The sequence below is a fragment of the Oryctolagus cuniculus genome, chromosome 2 (genome assembly GCF_964237555.1).
Source record: "Oryctolagus cuniculus chromosome 2, mOryCun1.1, whole genome shotgun sequence".
Taxonomy (NCBI): Eukaryota; Metazoa; Chordata; class Mammalia; order Lagomorpha; family Leporidae; genus Oryctolagus; species Oryctolagus cuniculus.
In genome coordinates, this window is record NC_091433.1 from 110,483,285 (window position 1) to 110,502,605 (window position 19,321).

The 19,321-nt window shown below is 41.8% G+C and overlaps 1 protein-coding gene across 3 annotated transcripts in view; it reads left to right on the forward strand.

Annotated features, from left to right (window-relative positions):
• TMEM131 (transmembrane protein 131) overlaps positions 1–19,321 on the forward strand; it is a 169,090-nt gene that overhangs the window by 37,446 nt on the left and 112,323 nt on the right. For all 3 annotated transcript variants that reach the window (XM_017339810.3, XM_002710001.5, XM_051835664.2), the window contains exon 2: positions 18,691–18,752. In XM_017339810.3, the coding sequence (XP_017195299.2) occupies positions 18,691–18,752 (62 nt within the window). The remainder of the gene's footprint in view (positions 1–18,690; positions 18,753–19,321) is intronic.

The window sequence follows — 19,321 nt, forward strand, 5'->3', positions numbered from 1 at the left end:
TTCCATTTTGTTGGTTCACTCCCTAAATGACCTCAACGGCCAGAGCTGAGCTGGTCCGAAGCCAGGAGCCAGGAGCTTCTTCTGGGTCTCCCACGTGGGTGCAGGGGCCCAAGGACTTGGGCCATCTTCTACTGCTTTCCCAGGCCATAGCAGAGATCTGGATCAGAAAAGGAGCAGCCAGTACCTGATCCGGCACCCATATGGGATGCCGGCTCTGCAGGCTGGGTTTTTAACCCTCTGTGCCACAGCAATGGCCCCAAGACTAAATTTTTAAAACATTAATGAAGCTCAGTTTTTAAACTTTTTCATTAATTGTTACGTGCTTTTTTTAATCCCAGAAAGATTTACTCCTGTGTGTTTCTCTAGGCTGCTATAGTTTCAGAAGTTGTGTTGAAGCTAAAGCTTATTCTGAGCTAATTTTGGGGAATGGTAGGAGGTAGAAGTCAATACTCAATATTTGCATATGGATATTCAGCTGTTCCAGCACAATTTTGTAAAAAGATTTCCCTTGTCGAATTGCGTTGGCACCTTTATTTGAAAAATCAGCTAACCATATATGTTCAAGTCTGTTTTTCCTCAAGTCTCAATTCTGTTCTGTTGATTATATATCTTTTTGTCAGTACCATACTGTCTTGATAACTGCAGCTTTTTAGTCTTCAAAGGAGGCACGGTGTAAGATCTTCAGCTTTTTTTTTTTTTTTTTTTTTTAAATCACTTTGGCTGTCTTGGTTATGTCAGAAGTGGAGCATCTGGGACTCAAACCTTGTGCCCTATGGGAGGCTGGCACTGCAGGCGGTGGCTTTACCCACTACACTGAGTGCCGGCCCCTTGCTTTGTATTCTATTGCTTCTATTTATGTACTGACTCTAATAGCACCTTTTTTTTTTTTTTTGATAGATTCATTAGGATTTTTGTTTCTTTTAAGATTTATTTATCTATTTGAAAGGCAGAGTTACAGAGAGAGAATGAGAGAGAGAGAGATCTTCTATTCGCTCGTTCATTCCCCAGATGGCTGCAATGGTCTGAGCTGGGCCAGGCTGAAGCCAGGAGCTTCCTCCAGGTCTAACACATAGCACTTGGACCATCTCCCACTGTTCTCTCAGGCGCATTAGCAGAGAGCTCGATTGGAAGTGGAGCTGCCAGGACTTGAACTGGTGCCTATATGGGATACAAGCATCGCAGGTGGCAGCTTAACCCACTGTGTCATAGAGCGGCCCTTCATTAGGATTTTCTACACACATGATTATCTCTGTGAATAAAGACATTTTTGTAGCTTCCTTTGCAGTCTGTATGCTTTTTCTTGTATCGCTTCAGTTCAGTGGGTAGGACTTCCAGAACAATGTGGAAAGAAGGTGGCAAGAATGGACGCTCTTGCCTGGTTCTCTTTCAGGGGGAAGCATTTAGTGTTTCATCGTTAAGTATGATGTTATTTGTAGGGTTTTATTTATTTATTTATTTATTTATTTATTTGAAAGGCAGAGTGACAAAGAAGGAGAGGCAGAGAGACAGAGAAATCTTCCATCTGCTGGTTCACTCCTCAAATGATCGTAACAGCCAGAGCTGGGCCAGGCCAAACCTGAGAGCCAAGGGCTTTATCCAGGTCTCCCACATGGGGACAGGGGCCCAAGTGCTTGGTCCACCTTCCACTGCTTTTCTAGGTGAGCTGGATTGAAAGTGGAACAGCTGGGACTTGACCCAGTGCCCATGTGGGATGCTGGCGCTGCAGGTTGCAGCTTTACATGCTATGCCACAGCACCCAGTTGTATGTTTTCCTACAGATGCTTGTAATCAGGCTACAGAAATTCTTTGTTTTCTTAGTTCACAGATAGCTCTCACCATGAATTAATTTAATCAGATACTTTCCCCATATATTTAAATGATTATAATAGTTCATTGTTTTTGTATAATTTTATAAGTAGAAATATATTAATTTTGAATTTTTAGTGTTAAATGAAACTTGTGTTTGTGGTATTAGCTCTGTTTGGTCATTATTTTATTCCCTTATATATTTCTGGTGTTAATTTGTTAAAACACAGTTAATTATTTTTGGATCTGTTAGTGAGGGAATATTGGTTTTAGTTTTTATATAATATTGTGTCTTCTTTTAATGTCAGGATAAATGCTGGTCTTAAAAATGATTCAGAAAGTATTTTTTCTGGGATGCTAAATTATTTGTATAAGGGTTAGTTTTATTTCTTTTATGCTATTTCATCATAATTTGTTAATAAAGCTTCACCATTGAAACCAGGAGTGGACAACCTTTTTTAATGCCAAAGACCATTTGGGCAATTGTAACATCATTCCCAGGCCATACAACATGATCAGGTTAAAAGTTAGCCTGCTGTAGATTTTGGAATTTCATGATCCCCTGCTGATGCCCTGGCAGGGCCACATCATAGGGTTGAACAAGCCTCTTATAGCCTCAGGGCCAGATGTTCTCCAGCCCTGAATTTTAAACCACGTGGAGTTTAGACCAGAAAACTACAAGATGATCCTGGAATTTTTTTTTTTTTTCCCTTTTTATTTGAAAGGCAGAGTTAGAGACGGAGACACAGAGATCTTCACTCTTCTGGTTCACTCCCTAAGTGGCTGCAGTTCCTGGAGCTGGGCTGGTCCAAAGCCAAGAGCCAGAAACTTCTTCCAGGTCTCACACATGCTTTCTCAGGTACAGGGAGCACTTCCATTAGCAGGTAGCTGGATCGGAAGTGGGGCAGCCAGGATATTGACTGGGATACTGACACTGCAGGTGGTGGCGTAACCTGCTTTGCCACACTGCTGACCCTGATCTGATCCTGGAACATTTTACTGTGTAAGAAAGCAAAGAGGGGCCAGCGCCGTGGTGCAGTAGGTTAATCTTCCACCTGCGCCACCGCAGGCATCCCATATGGGCACCGGTATCCCACATGGATGCCGGTTCAAGTCCCTGCTGCTCCACTTCCGATCCAACTCTCTGCTATGGCCTGGGAAAGCAGTAGAAGATGGCCCAAGCCCTTGGGCCCTTACACCCATGTGGGAGACCTGGAAGAAGCTTCTGACTCCTGGCTTTGGATTGGCCCAGCTCCCCTGTTGGCCGCCATTTGAGGAGTGAACCGGCAGATGGAAGGCCTCTCTCCCTGCCTCTGCCTCTGCCTCTCTTTAACTCTGCTTTTCAAATAAATAAATAAAAATCTTAAAAAAAGAGCCAGGCTTTAAAAATGGTTAAGATAGTAAAATTTATGTATTTAAAGAAAAAGAGCAGAGGAAATAAAAATGATATTGCCATTTAAATAATGCCATCTAGTAAAGGTACAAGGATTCATTGGGCTAGAAAATCACCATTTTGCAACCACTGCTGAAATCATTGATTCAGGCTGGAATCACCAGTGGGTGCTAAAACCATTGATGAAAGTTTGTTAGATACATGCACACTATCTTAAAGTTCTACTTATGCCTTACTTATTTTTAAAATTAGTTATTTGAGAAACATGTTAGCCACCAGGCCAAGCACCTGCCCCTGTGGATTACTTACATAATTACAAAGGGGATAAGACATCTTTTTCAGTTCCAGTCTAATATTTGAGAGTTAGGGCCACGGTGGCTCATCCACGCCTTTACCGTGTGTCTGAGAGTTGGTTCTACGCTCCCCCGCTCTCCCTCAACACTCACTCCCCCCAAGACTCACAAGTATGACCTTGCATCTTAGCTTATTAAAGACAGACCCTGCAGTATCAGCTCCTTCTGGTACTTCTCTCTTTTGAAAAATGTATTTAATTCTTTCAAAGGCAGAGTTACAGAGAAAGAGCAAGCATTCCATCTGTTGGTTCACTTTCCAAATGGTTGCAGCAGCTGGAGCGAGGCCAGTTCAAAGCCAGGAGCTCCATCCAGGTCTCCTATGTGGGTGCAGGGGCCCAAGCACTCAGTGCATTTTCTACTTCTTGCGCAGACACAGCATCCAGGGAGCTGGATGAGAAGTGCAGCAGCTGGGATGCCAACACTGCAGGTGGCGGCTTTACACACTAAGCCACAGCGCTGGCTCCTTCTTCTCCCTCCTCTTAACCTTACTTTGTGTCTCCACTCGGTGTGTTTCTGTGAATCTTCTGGAAGAGGATTTCTTCTTAAACTTTCTAAAGTTTACCCTTTGTTTCATTTTTGTTTCTTGACCTTCCTTGTCACCCACGTTATCATCTGACCTCTCTGCACACAGGAGCATGTCTCATGATTTACCGGTTGCTTCTAGTTGGTCAGATCCCATGACTTAAAGTTTCTGCACCTCTCTCAGCTCTTCTCCGGAGGATGGCCTTTGACAGTGTTGACCTTCCTCTTGTTCCTCGTTCCCACAAACCACTATGTCCATGACTCCCCTGCTGCTTAAGGGAGGTTCTACCTGTATTAAATGGCAGACTTAAGCTGTCTGCTGTTTCTTCCTTGGTGATGTTTGAAGGCTTGGCACTTCTGTTTTCATGCCTCTTCGAGAATCTACGTTTATGGTCTCTTTTCCCAAGTTCAAATACTGTCTACAGTATACCTACATCGGCATTTTTACTTGCGTGCTTCATTGTTATCTCGGATCATATTTGTCTGAAGTTGAATTGAGCCTTTCATTTCTTGACTCTCCTCTCTAAATCTGGCCCTTCAAGTACATTCACTCTTTTTTTGGACAGGCAGAGTGGACAGTGAGAGAGAGAGACAGAGAGAAAGGTCTTCCTTTGCCGTTGGTTCACCCTCCAGTGGCCGCTGCGGCCGGTGCGCTGTGGCCGGCGCACCGCGCTGATCCGATGGCAGGAGTCAGGTGCTTCTCCTGGTCTCCCATGGGGTGCAGGGCCCAAGCACTTGGGCCATCCTCCACTGCACTCCCTGGCCACAGCAGAGAGCTGGCCTGGAAGAGGGGCAACCGGGACAGAATCCGGCGCCCCGACCGGGACTAGAACCTGGTGTGCCGGCGCCGCAAGGCGGAGGATTAGCCTAGTGAGCCGCGGCGCCGGCTTTGTTGGCTATTTCTATGTTCATTGTACTCCCTCTAGTGCAAATCTGTGCTATTCTGAGGATATTTGTGCCTTAAAACTAAGTTTAGTTTCCTTCTTTGAATCTTTATTGGCAGGTTTTTTTTTTTTCCATCTTTGGTTTCAAATTGGTAGCTGAGCAACCAATTTTAATTCCCTAACGTTAAGGAACAGACTGTAATCCTGGGCTGATAAATCAGGATGTAGATATGGTAAAGGCTAGATTCTAAGGATTAACAGACCCGTGTTCTAGTTCTGCCTCTCAAATCATTCAGCTTCTGTTCGACCCCTGAGGTGCCTTTAACTTTAAAAAAGAGAACATCAAAATCATCTCTCTCTTACTTCCCTGAGATTAAGTGCTTCCTCAATCTGTGTACCCTTCACCAGAGTGAAGCAGGATCTGAAGGAGAAGGAGGTTTAGGGCTGTGGAGATCATGGTATTTTAGAGAGGACTGGGGCTCTAGAGGCCACAAAGACAGGCTGGGAAGAGTCTGGGGGAGGAAAGGTAGGGATGTTTATAAGCTATAGGGCTGCTACCTCAAATTTTATCTAAAGGAAGTGCACATATCTTAAGTACATGGCCTTTTCGTGTTTTTATGTGTGCATATTTATATAACTGTCATCCAGGTGAGAATGCAGGCTAAAGCTCTGCCGCATTTTCTTTGGGGAAAACTTTCCCGTTCACTGATATGATGCAGTGGTTAAGTATTGGCTTGATAGGTATGTATATTTTGTGTTTTTTTTTGTTGTTGTTGTTCTACTTGTATTGAAATTGTGGATATTCTGTAAGAAAGATACTGTTTAGCTTAATGAGGTCAAAAGCCTCATCATCACATGACAGTCCTGTATTTCTGACAGGGGTCCTCTGATGGTGTGCCGGTGCAAGGAGCAAGGCATGGAAAATGGTAGTCCTGGAGAAAAGGCTTCATGTATTGAATGTGAGGTAGTGGTATGGGATGTTTACATAACTAAAGAAACAAGCCCTTGACTTTCTTGTTTTTAAAAAGATTTATTTTATTTATTTAAAAGACAGAGTTAGAGAGGTAGAGTCGGGGGAGGGAAGGCATCTTCCATCCACTGGTTCACTCCCCAAATGACCACAACGGCTGGAGCTGAGCTGATCCGAAGCCAGGAGCCAGGAGCTTCCTCCAGGTCCCCCACCTGGGTGCAGGGGCTCAAGGACTTGGGCCATCCTCTGCTGCTTTCCCAGGCCATAGCAGAGAGCTGGATTGGAAGTGGAGCAGCTGGGTCTTGAACCGGCGGCACCTGTACGGGATACCAGCGCTGCAGACTGGGGCTCTAACCCACTGTGCCACATGCCAGCCTGCCCTTGACATTTATTTATTTATTTATTTATTTTCTTTGACAGGTAGAGTCATAGACAGAGAGAGGGAGAGAGAGAGAGAAAGGTCTTCCTTCCGTTGGTTCACTACCCAAATGGCCGCCACAGCCGGTGCTACGCTGATCCGAAGTCAGGAGCCAGGTGCTTCCTCCTGGTCTCCCATGTGGGTGTAGGGGCCTAAGCACTTGGGCCATCCTCCACTGCCCTCCTGGGCCACAGCAGAGAGCTGGACTGGAAGAGGAGCAAGTGGGTGTCCATATGGGATGCTGTCGCCGTAGGCGGAGGATTAACCAAGTGAGCCACAGTGCCAGCCCCACCCTTGACTTTTTAGAAACAGGTTTGTCAAGGTATAATGTTCAACCAGCTACACACTTTAAAAAAATATCTATTTGAAAGGCAGAGTTAGGAGGGCAGAGTTAGTTAGGGGTAGAGAATGAGAGAATGAAAATCTTTCGTGTGTTGGTTCACTCTCCAAATGGCTATAATGGCTGGGGCTGGGGCTGGGGCTGGGCCAAGGCCAAGGCAAAGGAGACAGGAGCTTCCGGGCTTCCCTCCTGGGTGTAGGGACCCAAGCACTTGGGCCATCCTGGATTGCCCTATCACCACCAGGTACTCTAGCAGGGAGCCAGATAGAAAGTGGAGCAATCAGGACTTGAACTGATGCCCGTATGGGATGTGGGCGCTACAGGCACTGGCCCAACCCTCTACACCACAATACTGGCCCCAACTGCACACATTTCCAATGTACACTTTGAGTTGTGGCCTATGTGAGCACTTGGGAGCTATTACCACAATGCAGATAAGGCACCTGTGTTCTCTTCTGAAGATTCCTTGTAACCCTTTGTAATTTTCTGCCCCATCCCCTGCACAGCAGCTGTCCTGCCTTGTCATTATAGATTAGTGTGCATATTCTGAACTTTTATGTAACCAAAATCATATAGCATGCACTTTTTTTTTTTTTTTTTTTTGACAGAGTGGACAGTGAGAGAGAGAGACAGAGAGAAAGGTCTTCCTTTTACCGTTGGTTCACCCTCTAATGGCCGCTGTGGCCAGCGCACTGCGCTGATCCGAAGCCAGGAGCCAGGTGCCAGGTGCTTCTCCTGGTCTCCTATTCAGGTGCAGGGCCCAAGCACTTGGGCCATCCTCCACTGCACTCCGGGGCCACAGCAGAGAGCTGGCCTGGAAGAGGGGCAACCGGGACAGAATCCAGCGTCCCGACCGGGACTAGAACCTGGTGTGCCGGCGCCAGAGGCGGAGGATTAGTCTATTGAGCCGCGGCGCTGGCCATCATGCACTCTTTGTTATCTGCATTTCTTCTTTCAGTATAATTAAGAGCTGTCTGTAAAGTTACATGTTTTGATAGTTTATTCCTTTTTGCTACTGCATAGTATTATATCATGAATAAACTACAATTTAGCCATTCACCCATTAGTGGGTGTGAGGGTCATTTCTAAGTAAATTTTATCTAAACATTCATGTGTGAGTTTTTATACACACATATTTGTATTGTCCCTTGGGCAGTTGTTTGGTAGGTCTATATTTAACTTTTTCAGAAACTACTAATTCATTTTCCAGTATGATAGCACCATTTTACATTCCCATCAGCAGTGTGTTTGACTTGTAGTTTTTCCACATCCGTACTTTTAACATTTAATCCTTATAGCGGATAGGTGATGGTGTAGTGTCTTACTGTGTTTTCAATTTTCATTTCTCTAGTGACCGTCTTTGTGCTTATTTACATGTGCCTTATTTCCTATGCCATTCATAGTCTTCACTTAAATAAGTTTATTCAGATCTTTTCTGCATTTTTAAAATCTGTTTAGAGAGGAGAGAAAGCTTCCTTCTGCTGATTTACTCCCCAAATGCCCACAGCAGACAGGGCTGGGGAGGCCTAAGTCAGCAGCCAGGTACTCCAACTGGATCTCCTACATGGTTGTTAAGCCATCATCAGCTGCCTTCCTAGTCTCCCTAGCAGGAAAGTGGATCAGAAGTGGAGAAGCCAGCACGCAGACTGGCACTATGATTGGGATAGGGTGTTGCAAGTGACAGCTTACCTCACTGCACTACAATGCTAGCCTCAGTTTTTTGTTTCTTATTTAGTTCGGAGTGTTATTTTTCTTATGATTTTTATTTATTTATTTATTTGAAAGATAGAGTTAGACAGTGAGAGATACAGACAGAGAGAAAGGTCTTCCTTCCGTTGGTTCACTCCCCAAATGGCCGCCATGGCCGGAACTGCGCTGATCCGAAGCCAGGAGCCAAGTGCTTCCTCCTGGTCTCCCATGCAGGTGCAGGGGCCCAAGCATTTGGGCCATCTTCCACCGCCCTCCCGGGCCGCAGCAGAGAGCTGGACTGCAAGAGGAGCAAGCGGGACTAGAACCCGGCACTCATATGGGATGCCGGCGCCACAGGTGGAGGATTAACCAAGTGAGCCACGGCACCGGCCCCAGAGTGTTATTTTTGTATTCTGGATGCAAGTCTTTTGCAAATGGTATTTTTGCAAAATTTGCAGTTGCTGTTTCTAATCTGCGGCTTGTGATTTTACTTTTGTCACAGTGTCATTTTAAGAGAGTTAAACATTTTTTGCATTTGAATGGTTTATTTCTTGGTCCATTCTGTACCATTTTAGTCCCAGTACCTGTTAGTTTGTTCTTAAATTTTTCTAGTATTTCAGAATAGTTTTCAATTTACAAAACAAAAATTGTGAGATAGTAATACAAAGAGTTCCCTTGTACCCCTCACCCCAGTTCCTGTATTAATATCTCTTATTAGTACCTTTGTCACAATTAATGAACAGTATCTGGCCTTCTCCATTTTTTATATCCAAACTCCTTTTAGTCCAGGAAGCCCAATCTGTGTCCAGGGTAAGGGTTTTTTGTTTTTATAGCTCCCATGTATAAGAGACGATGCAGCATTTGTCTTTCTGTGTCTGGCATATTTTACTCAACATGATGTCCTTCAGTTCAATCCATTTTGCAAATGACAGAATTTCTTTTATATATAATATATAAGAAATTATAATATTATAGAATTTTATATATAAGAAATTATATATCATATAGAATTCCTTACATATAAGAAACATATAAATATATAAAATGAGTAGTATTCCATTGTGTATATATTACCACATTTTCTTTTTTGAAGACTTATTATTACTTATTTGAAAGGCAGAGTTACAGAGAGAGGCAGAGACAGAGAGGTGTTCCATCCACTGATTTACTTCTCAAGTGGCCTCAGTGGCCAGAGCTGGACTGATCTGAAGCCAGGAGTCTCCCACATGGGTACAGGAGCCCAAGGACTTGGGCCATCTTCTGCTGCTTTCCCAGGCCATAGTAAAGATCTGGATTGGAAGTGGAGCAGCCAGGTCTCAAACTGGCTCCCATATAGGATGCTGGCTCTGCAGGTGACAGCTTTATCTGCTATGCCACAGCTCTGACCCCCCACATTTTCTTTATCTGTTCATCTGATGATGGACATCTTGATTGATACCACATTTTGGCTGTTGTGGATAGTACTGCTATAAACATGGTGGAACAAGTATCTCTTTGATAGAATAAGTTCATGTCTTTTGGTTATATACCCCTAGTGGGATTTCTGGATCATATGGCAGATGGCAGTTCCATTTCTGGATTTTATTTATTTTTATTTTTTAAAAAGATTTATTTATTTATTTGAAAATCAGAGTTACACAGAAAAGAGGCAGAGGGGGAGGGAGAGAGAGGTCCTCCATCCGCTGGTTCACTCCCCAATTAGCCACAATGACTGGAGCTGCGCCCATCTGAAGCCAGGAGCCAGGAGCTTCTTCCGGGTCTCCCACGTGGGTGCAGGGACCCAAGGACTCGGGCCATCCTCTACTGCTTTCACAGGCCATAGCAGAGAGCTGGATCAGAAGTGAAGCAGCCGGGTCTTAAGTGGCACCCATATGGGATACTGGTGCTGCAGGCCAAGGCATTAACCCGCTGCGGCACAGTGCTGGCCCCGCATTTCTGGATTTTAAAGAAATCTCCATACTGTTTTCCGCAGTGGCTGTACTAATTTATTTTTATATATATATTTATATATATATATATAAAATTTTTTTTTTGACAGGCAGAGTGGATAGAGAGACAGAAAGGTCCTCCTTTTGCCATTGGTTCACCATCCAATGGCCGCCACGGCTGGCACGCTGCGGCCAGCACACCGTGCTGATCAAAAGTCAAGAGCCAGGTGCCTCTCCCGGTCGCCCATGGGGTGCAGGGCCCAAGCACCTGGGCCATCCTCCACTGCCTTCCCGGGCCATAGCAGAGAGCTGGCCTGGAAGAGGGGCAACCAGGAAAGAATCTGGCGCCCTAACCGGGACTAGAACCCGGTGTAAAGGAGTTTGACTTTCTCAAGATCCTCATCAGCATTTTATTTTATTTATTTATTTATTTATTTATTTCAAAGAGAGAGAGGGAGAGACAGAGAGCTTCCATCTGCTAGTATACTCCCCAGATGACTGCAATGGCTAGGGCTGAGCCAGGCCGAAGCCGGGAACTTCATCTGAGTCTCCCATGTGAGTGACAGAGGCCCAAACACTTCGTCCATATTCTGCTGCTTTTCCCAGGCCATTAGGGGATTGGGAGTGGGGCAGCTAGGACATGAACTTGCACACACGTGGAATGCTTGCATTGCAGGTGGCAGCTTTACTCAGTCCACCACAACACCGGCCCATTATTCTGTATTTTTTGCAGTAGTCTTTCTAACAGAGATGAGGTGACACCTCATTATGTGTTTCCTTGATGGCTAGTGATAATGGCATTTTTTCATATCTCTGTTGGCCTTTTGTATTTCTACTTTTGAGAGCTGTCTGTTCAGGTCCTATGCTCATTTCCTAACTGGATTAGTTTTTGTTGTTGTTGAGTTTTTCGAGTTGTTGATACATTCTGCATATTAATCCTTTATTGGATAAGAAGCTTGCAAATATTTCACCCCATTTTGTTGAATGTCTCTTCACTCTGTTGTTTAGCTGTGCAGAAGCTTCTAAGTTTTATGTAATTTCATTTGTCTAGTTTTGCTTTTGTTGCCTGTGCTTTTGGGGTCCTATCCAAAAAGTCATCACCTACATCAGTATCTTGAAGTGTTTTCCCTATGTTTTCTTCTAGTAGTTTCATAATTTCCTGTCTTACATTTAGCTCTTTGGTCCATCATGAGTTGATTTTTGTATATAGGGAGAAGCAGAAATCTCAGTTTTATTCTTCTACAGATACACATCCAGTTTTGCTAGCGTTGTTTATTGAAAAGGCTGTCCTTTCTTCAATATATGTTCTTGGCACCCTTGTCAAAAATCAGTTGACCGTATATACATGGATATTTTGGGGTTCTCTGTTTTGTTCTGTTGAGGTATGTGCCAGTTTTTTTAATGTCAGTACTATGCTCTTTTAATTGTAGTGTACTTTGAAATCAGGTATTGTGATGCCTCCCACTCGATAAATTTTTTTGTTTTTTGCTCAGGATTGCTTTGGCTGTTCTGAGTCTTCTGTGATTCCATATGAATTTTAGGATTACTTTTCCCAATTTTGTAAAGAATGCCATTGGTATTTTGATAGGAATTCAGCATTGAATATGTAGATTGCTTTAGATAATGTAGACATTTTAAATAATATTAACTCTTTCAATCCATGAGGAAGGAACATCTTTCATTTTTGTGTGTGCTTGATTTCTTTCATTAATATTTTACAGTTTTCATTGTTGAGATCTTTCACTTTGATTAAATTTCTAAGTATTTGATTTTTTTGTGTGTGTGGCTGTTGTGAATAGGACCTCTTTTCTGATTTTCAGCAGAATCATCGTTGATATATACAAATACTGCTGTTTTGATGTTGATTTTGTATCCTGCAACTGTACTGAATTGGTTTATCAGTTATAACAGCTTTTTGATGTAGTGTTTAGAGTTCCATGTTCAACATTATGTCATCTGCAAACAGGTATTTTGACTCTGTGCTTTCCAATTTTGATGCCCTTTATATTTCTTTCTCCTTCCTAAGTGTTCCTGCTGATTCTTCCAATATTGTATTGAATAGGAGTGATGAAAGTAGACATCTTTGTCTTGTTCTAGGTCTGAATAGAATTGCTTTTAGCTTTTACCTGTTCAGTATGATATTGGCTATGGTTTATCATATGTAGCCTTAATAATTTTGAGGCATATTCCTTCTAGATATAATTTGTTAAGAATTTTTTTATCATGAAGAGATGTTAAATCTTATCATGCTTTTCTGTGTCTATTGATATGGTTGTATTATTTTTTCTAATTCATAATATCGACATGATTATGATGTTTATTGATATGTGAATGCTGACCCACTCTTGGATCTCTGGGATAAAGCCCACTTGATCGTGATGTATAATCTTTTTTTTTAAGATTTATTTTTTATTTATTTGGAAGAGTTACAGAGAGAGGGTGAGACAGAGGAGGAAGTGGTGAGAAAAATCTTCAATCCACTGGTTGACTCCCCAAATGACTGCAATGGCCAGGACTGGACCAGGCTGAAGCCAGGAGCCTGGAGCTCCATTGAGGTCTCAAGCTCCATCGAGGTCTCCCACGTGGGTGGCAGGGACCCAAGTATTTGGGCCATCTGCTGCTTTTTCCAGGCGCATTAACGGGGAACTAAATGTGTAGTAGCCAGGATTCAAGCCCGCACTCATGTGATGCTGGCATCACAGGAGGCAGAACGTCGGCCCCATGATGTATGATCTTTTTGATGTTACATTGGATTCAGTTTGCAATATTGTACTGAGAATTTTTGCATCTGTGTTCAAGGACATTGGTCTTTAGTTTTCTTTTTGTGTTGGCTTTGGTATTATAATGATGCTGGTCTCATAAAAGGAGTTTGGCAGAATTCCATCCTTTTCAGTATTTTGGGGGTAGTTTCCTAAGTATCAGAGTTAGTTCTTTAAATATTTTTGTAGAATTCAGTAGTGAAGCCATCAGGCCCTAAACTTTTCTTTGATGGAAAACTTAATCAACTATTTTAATATCATTGCTTGTTATACATTTGTTTGGATGTTGTTCATGTTCTTGATTTAAGCTTATTAGGTTATATGTATCTAGCAGTTTATCTATTTCTTTGACATTTTCTAATTTGTTAGCATATAATTGTTCATAGTAGTTTCTTGTGAGCTTTTGTATTTCTGAGGTATCTGTTGTAATGTCTGCTTTCTTTTTTTTTTCTTTGTCAGTCTAGCTAAAGTTTTGTCTGTTTTTTTTTATCTGCTCAAAAAATTGCTCTTTGTTTACTCAAATACAGCTATCTTTCCTTTCTTATACTTCTTGGCTATTTTGCAACCTACTTAAGAAATTTTTCCCAAATCTCTGGACACTAAAATTTCCTGCTGTGTTAAGTTCTGTCATTCATTTGTGTTATCCAGGTTCCTTCCTTCCTTCCTTCCTTCCTTCTTCCTTCCTTCCTTCCTTCCTTCCTTCCTTCCTTCCTTCCTTCCTTCCTTCCTTTCTTTCCTATATAGATCTGCATTTGTAGCAGCATGATTTATTTATTTATTTTTAAGGAAGAATGATAGGGAGAGACAGAGGATCTAACATCTGCTGGTTCACTCCCTAAATGGCCACAACTGGCCAAGGCTTGGCTAGGCTGAAACCAGGAGCCAGGAGTTCCATCCAGGTCTCCCACATGGGTGGCAGAGGCCCAGGCACTTGGGCCATCTTCCACCGCTTTCTCAGGCACATTAGCAGGGAGCTAGATTGGAAGTGGAACAGCCAGGACTTGAACCAGTGCCCATATGGAGTGCCAACAGCACAGGCAGTAACTTAACCCGCTGAGCCACAAAGCAAGCCCCAGGAGCTCTACTGTTGTTGAGAGTTTTTGTGATGAATGAATGTTGGGTTTTGCTGAGTACTTTGTCTGTGTCAGTTGATGTGGTCATATTATTTTTTCTCTTTAGCCTGTCGATAGTGTTCCAAACAGGGGCTCCTTGACACAGGATGTGAGGCACTCCTGAGACGTGCCTGTGTGGGTTTTTCTTTTTTTCCTGATGTCTGGAGAGGAAGGCTTAAAAATCACTCGTGTGACTAGTTCAGCCTCGTAAACTTACAGTGATGATCCAGGTTCCTAATGTCTGGTACTCCCCACCCCTACCCACAATATGGCTCATATGTCCACTGGTTACTTAGAACGTTTGTTGTTCTCATGAATTATCTTGGAAGATTTATCTATCTATCTATCTATCTATCTGTATTTATTTATTTGAAATTCAGAGTTACAGAAAGAGAGAGAGAGAGAGATCTTCATCTGCTGGTTCATTCCCATTATGGCCGCAATGGCCAGTGCTGGGCCAGACTGAAGCCAGGAGTTTCATCCCAGTGTCCCACATGGGTAGCAGGTTCCCAAACACTTGGGCCATCTTCTGCTGCTTTTTCCAGGCCATTAGTGGGAAGCTAGATTGGAAGTGGAGCAGCTGAGACATGAACTGGCACGCATATGAGATGCCAACATTGCAGGTGGGGGGCTTTACTCACTGTCTCACAAATCCAGCCCCTAGAAAGATGTAATAAAATAGGCAGTAGACAGATTGTTTCCAGTTGTCAGTTGGGATATTCAGAAAGTCCTCCTGAAAAGAAAAGGAAAGGGAAAGGGAGAGGAAAAGGGACCCCCAACTAATTATAGTGGAGAAAGTTTTTGATTTGTTAGAGTAAAAATTTAGGGGAAATACTTTTGGAACAAGAAACAACTGTCAGTTTGTGGTTTTGAATCTAGATACAGAGATAGGGAAATTGACTTGCTTCAGTTACTTTGTGTATTTTATAGCTTAATAGCACATGAACTGATTAGGTGCATATCTAGTTTCAGTTCTGTTTCTGTAGGCATATAAAATTCTTATAATTGGTTATTTAGAGCAAAATATTGTTTTCATGCCATAGTTGAATCCTATGTATTTCTACATCTTTTAAAGAAAACATTTTCCTTTATATTTCCTTTATATTATAGGACTTTGTAATCAATTTCTATTAACTTTGTTTTTATGTTTTTTAAAAGGCTCCTAATTAAGAATACAATACACCGTAATTACATTACTGTCTAATAGCTTTTAGGTACATTTTCACCAATTAGATGAAGGATTGATCCAGTTGGATGATGAGCGCTCATGTGGTGATCATTTTTTTGAATACAAGTATTCCTGATTATTCCTGAGCAGAAAGATGGCGCTTCATTCATTCAGTGTTTATTGTAGTTTCTCTGGGATAAGAACTTGATGGGGATGACCAGAAGTGCAGCAGGTTGGCTGTGATTGCAGAGGAGTGGCAGGAATGGAGGATGGGGGCTTCCCTGCTTAAAATCAGGATGTGCTTTCTAAGCGAAGGGGAGGCAGGAAGACACCATCCAATTAGGTATGGTAGTGTAATTAGCTAGCGTCTTGCCCTATTGCTAGACTTTCAGCTTGAATCATGCTAGCAAAGCCTGCTACATGGGATTGAACACTAAGCTTCCTCCTGAATCTTGAAAGACCAACAAATAGGAGTAGTCTGTGAACCATATTAAGCTAAAATCATTGTTTCATGTTGTTTTAAATTAACTTTGTATTTCAGAACTTTTTTTAAAGATTTTTTTATTTGAAAAAGGGAGAAACGGGGGTGGGGAGCAGCAATCTTTCATCGTTGTTTCACTCCCCCAAATGACCTTAACAGTCAGGGCTTGGCCAGGGCTTGGCCCGGGCTTGGCCAGGCCAGGAGCTTCGTCTGGATTTTTCACATGAGTGGCCGTGTTCAAACCCTTGGGCCATTCTCCAGTCTTTCCCAGACCTTTAGCCAGGAGCTGGATCAGAAATGGAGCAGCCTGGACATAAACTGGCACCATATGAGATGCCCTCATCACAGGCGGCAGCTTTACCCATGGCACGCAATTCCAGCCCTTAGAATGATTTTATATTTATATAAAAATAGCAGAGATAGTACCGAGTTCTCATATAGCCCACCCTAGAGTCCCTTACATTGGTATGGTACTTTCATTTTTTACAGTTAATAAGCCAATATTACTCATTAAAGTCCATATTTTATTCACATTTAATTTTTACGTGATTTCCATTTTCTTATGGTTTCTTGTATTTCTGAAGTTTCCATTCTAGGATCCTGTCCAGGACACCACATTACATTGTTGTCATGTCTCCTTAGGCTCCTCTTCTCTGTGACTGTTTCTCAGACATGTTTTTGACGGCCCTAACAGTTTGGAAGAGGCAGGCGTTTTGTTCCACATCCCTCAATTGGGATTTGTCTGAGGTTTTTCTCGTGATTGGCTGTGGTTGTGGATTTGGTGCAGAATGGCCATGGAGGTCAGGTGTCATGTTTATTACATATCCAGGCTGCACACTATCAACAGGACTTCAGTTAACATTGACTGTGGTCTTCTGGGAAAAGTAGTGTTTGTCAGGATTCTATAGTGTAAAGCTACTCATTTTTTTCTTCCCTTCCATACTGTGTTTTTTGGAAGGAACTTATTTTGTGTATCTTGACATTTAAGGAGTTTTGGAGTTAGGTTCCATTTTCCAAATAGCAGAGTTTCTGCATGACTTAGTTGGAATTCTTCTGCATAAAAGAATTTGTCTTTTCTCTCCAGTTCATTTATTCAGTAGTTTACTTATATCCCTGTGGACTCATGTGTATATTGTCCATACATTGGCTTATAATCCAGTACTGCTTTATTTTCAATTGCTCAAATTGCTCTAGCTTTGTTCGTTTGGAGCTCTTCCTGTTGATTATCGCTTACCTTTACCTATCCCCATCTAAGTAGGTGTTTTGACGTTTGTGTGTTTTAATACTGTATTACTCTCTGGCACTGTAAATGCTTCAGTCTTATCTTGTATTTCCTGCCCCAGTCTTAGGATCAACCGTGTCTCCAGGGAGCCCTGGCTCCTTTTTTTGGAGAACAGTAATAAATCCAAGATGTGGGTAGTAGATGTGTTCTTTGCTGCTTACTGGCCTGTCGTTGTTCTGTGTTTTTTCACGGCCAACAGAGCAAAGAAGGAAATCAGTGTGTGTGGACATTAACTCATGTATATATACATCTGTAAATACTCCTGTGAGTTTAAACCTGTGTCACCAACTCTAGTCCATTACCACATCAATTATTCTAGCCTCCTCCCCTTGTTCTCTGAAAACTCCTATTTCAACAGTGAGAAACCTAGCTCCCATCATACACTGTCCATGTATTTTGTTGTTTCATTCCAGGATACATGTATAATGGTATCAGAATTGTTACCCTAGATCTCATTGGGAATAGCTCCGTCAACTAAAGTGCAATGCATATTGTCTAGTTTCTTCTGCCTTTAATCTTATTTCCAGGGTTATTTAGGTCAGCACTCTCCCATGCCCACCTCAATGAGGTTGTTTCATTCATTTGTAATTCAGTTAAATTGTTTTATTACCAACCTTCTGTATGATTTTTAAAATTTACATAATTTAGATTCACTGTGCTGTAAACTTCTGTTGCAACAAATGCATAGTGTCATGTGCTGTTATTACAGTATTGTATAGAATAGTTTCACCAAAATGTTTCCTGTGCTGCACTTATTCAACCTTTCTCTTCTCCACAAGCCCAAGCAACCACTGATCTTTACCATCTGTGGCCTTTTCTAAAATCTCATATACTTGGAATCGTATAGTATATAGCCTCTTCTTTCACTAATAGTCCAATTTTATGGATGTACCACACAGTTTTTCTGTTCACCTATTAAAGGATAACTTGATTATGTGCAGACTTTGGTAATATGAATGAGACTGCTATAAAGAGTTGCATGCACATTTTGGCATGGACATAAGGTTTCAGATCAGTTTGACAAATGCCACTAATGTGATTGACAGATTGTATGATCAATCTGTATTAGCTTTTCAGTATCTTGTCTTTGTATTGGTGTATTTAATCTCTTTTTGTTGTTTTCTTCACCTGCTTCTTGACTGAGTCCCTTTTGACTGTTGATCCCAGGTCACATCATCACTACAGAAGAGCAGATTATACAGAATTTCAGATGTTCTTTTGGGGGGAGATACAGTAAACACTCTAGTGATCTTTTCTGTGTGCTAATGAGATTTCCAGTTAGTCTTCTAGTAAAAATAATTACCTGAGCTGGTTGATTTTAACTGTTTTGTGCTTTTTTCTACAATAGCAAGAATACATGTTTTCCCTACATAGCCTGTAGGTTATTAAAGCTAATATGTTATTGTATTATATTGTTTTATTTTAAAGTATTTTATAGTTGGTAAAATCCTGAAATATTGGTCATATTTCCTCTGCAACCGTCACCATCAAGCAATGGATTTTTATATACAAAAGTGTATTAACTTTAAAGGATTTTGTTCACATTTATGTTCTTGTAAGTGATATGTGTTTTGTTTCTTCACAGCGTTCATTCAGTCCGAGAGTATAATAGAAGTACTGCGTTTTGATGATGGAGGGCTACTACAGGTAATTTTAAAAATTGAGTTATTTCAGTGTCAAGCCTTGAATAATGTGATTATTATTTTTCTTTTAAAAATTTAACTGATTTCTCTGTAATATATTTCATGAGCTTCATTTGCATGCAGGTTAGTTGGGTCATTAATAATAAGAGCAAACTAGTCGTAGAATTAAAGCCTGTAAATAAGTAAATCATTAGTTTGTAGCAAGTATGTGTGCCTATGGCTCTGGTGGGCTGAGAGTCAGCTCAGGAGTAAGCTCTCCATGAGTGGTGCCAGTGAGTGAAATGCTAAATTTACACGTCGGATCTCGAAATACTCATCCAGGAGAAAATTCTTCTAAACAGTGTAAGTGCTTCAGATTTCACTGGTATTCTTCCATGTGCCATCCTAAGCCACATCTTTATTATGCATCAAGTGAGAAAGTATAATCTGACGATTATTTTGGCCTTCCTGTCAGGCCTAGTTCATATATTACCAGGAAGCACTTATTTTGATCTTCTCAGCTGAAAATCACTTGTGGAATTTCAGAGCTCAAAGAGACAGACTCACTTCTGATTTTTTTTTAAATTAATTAAT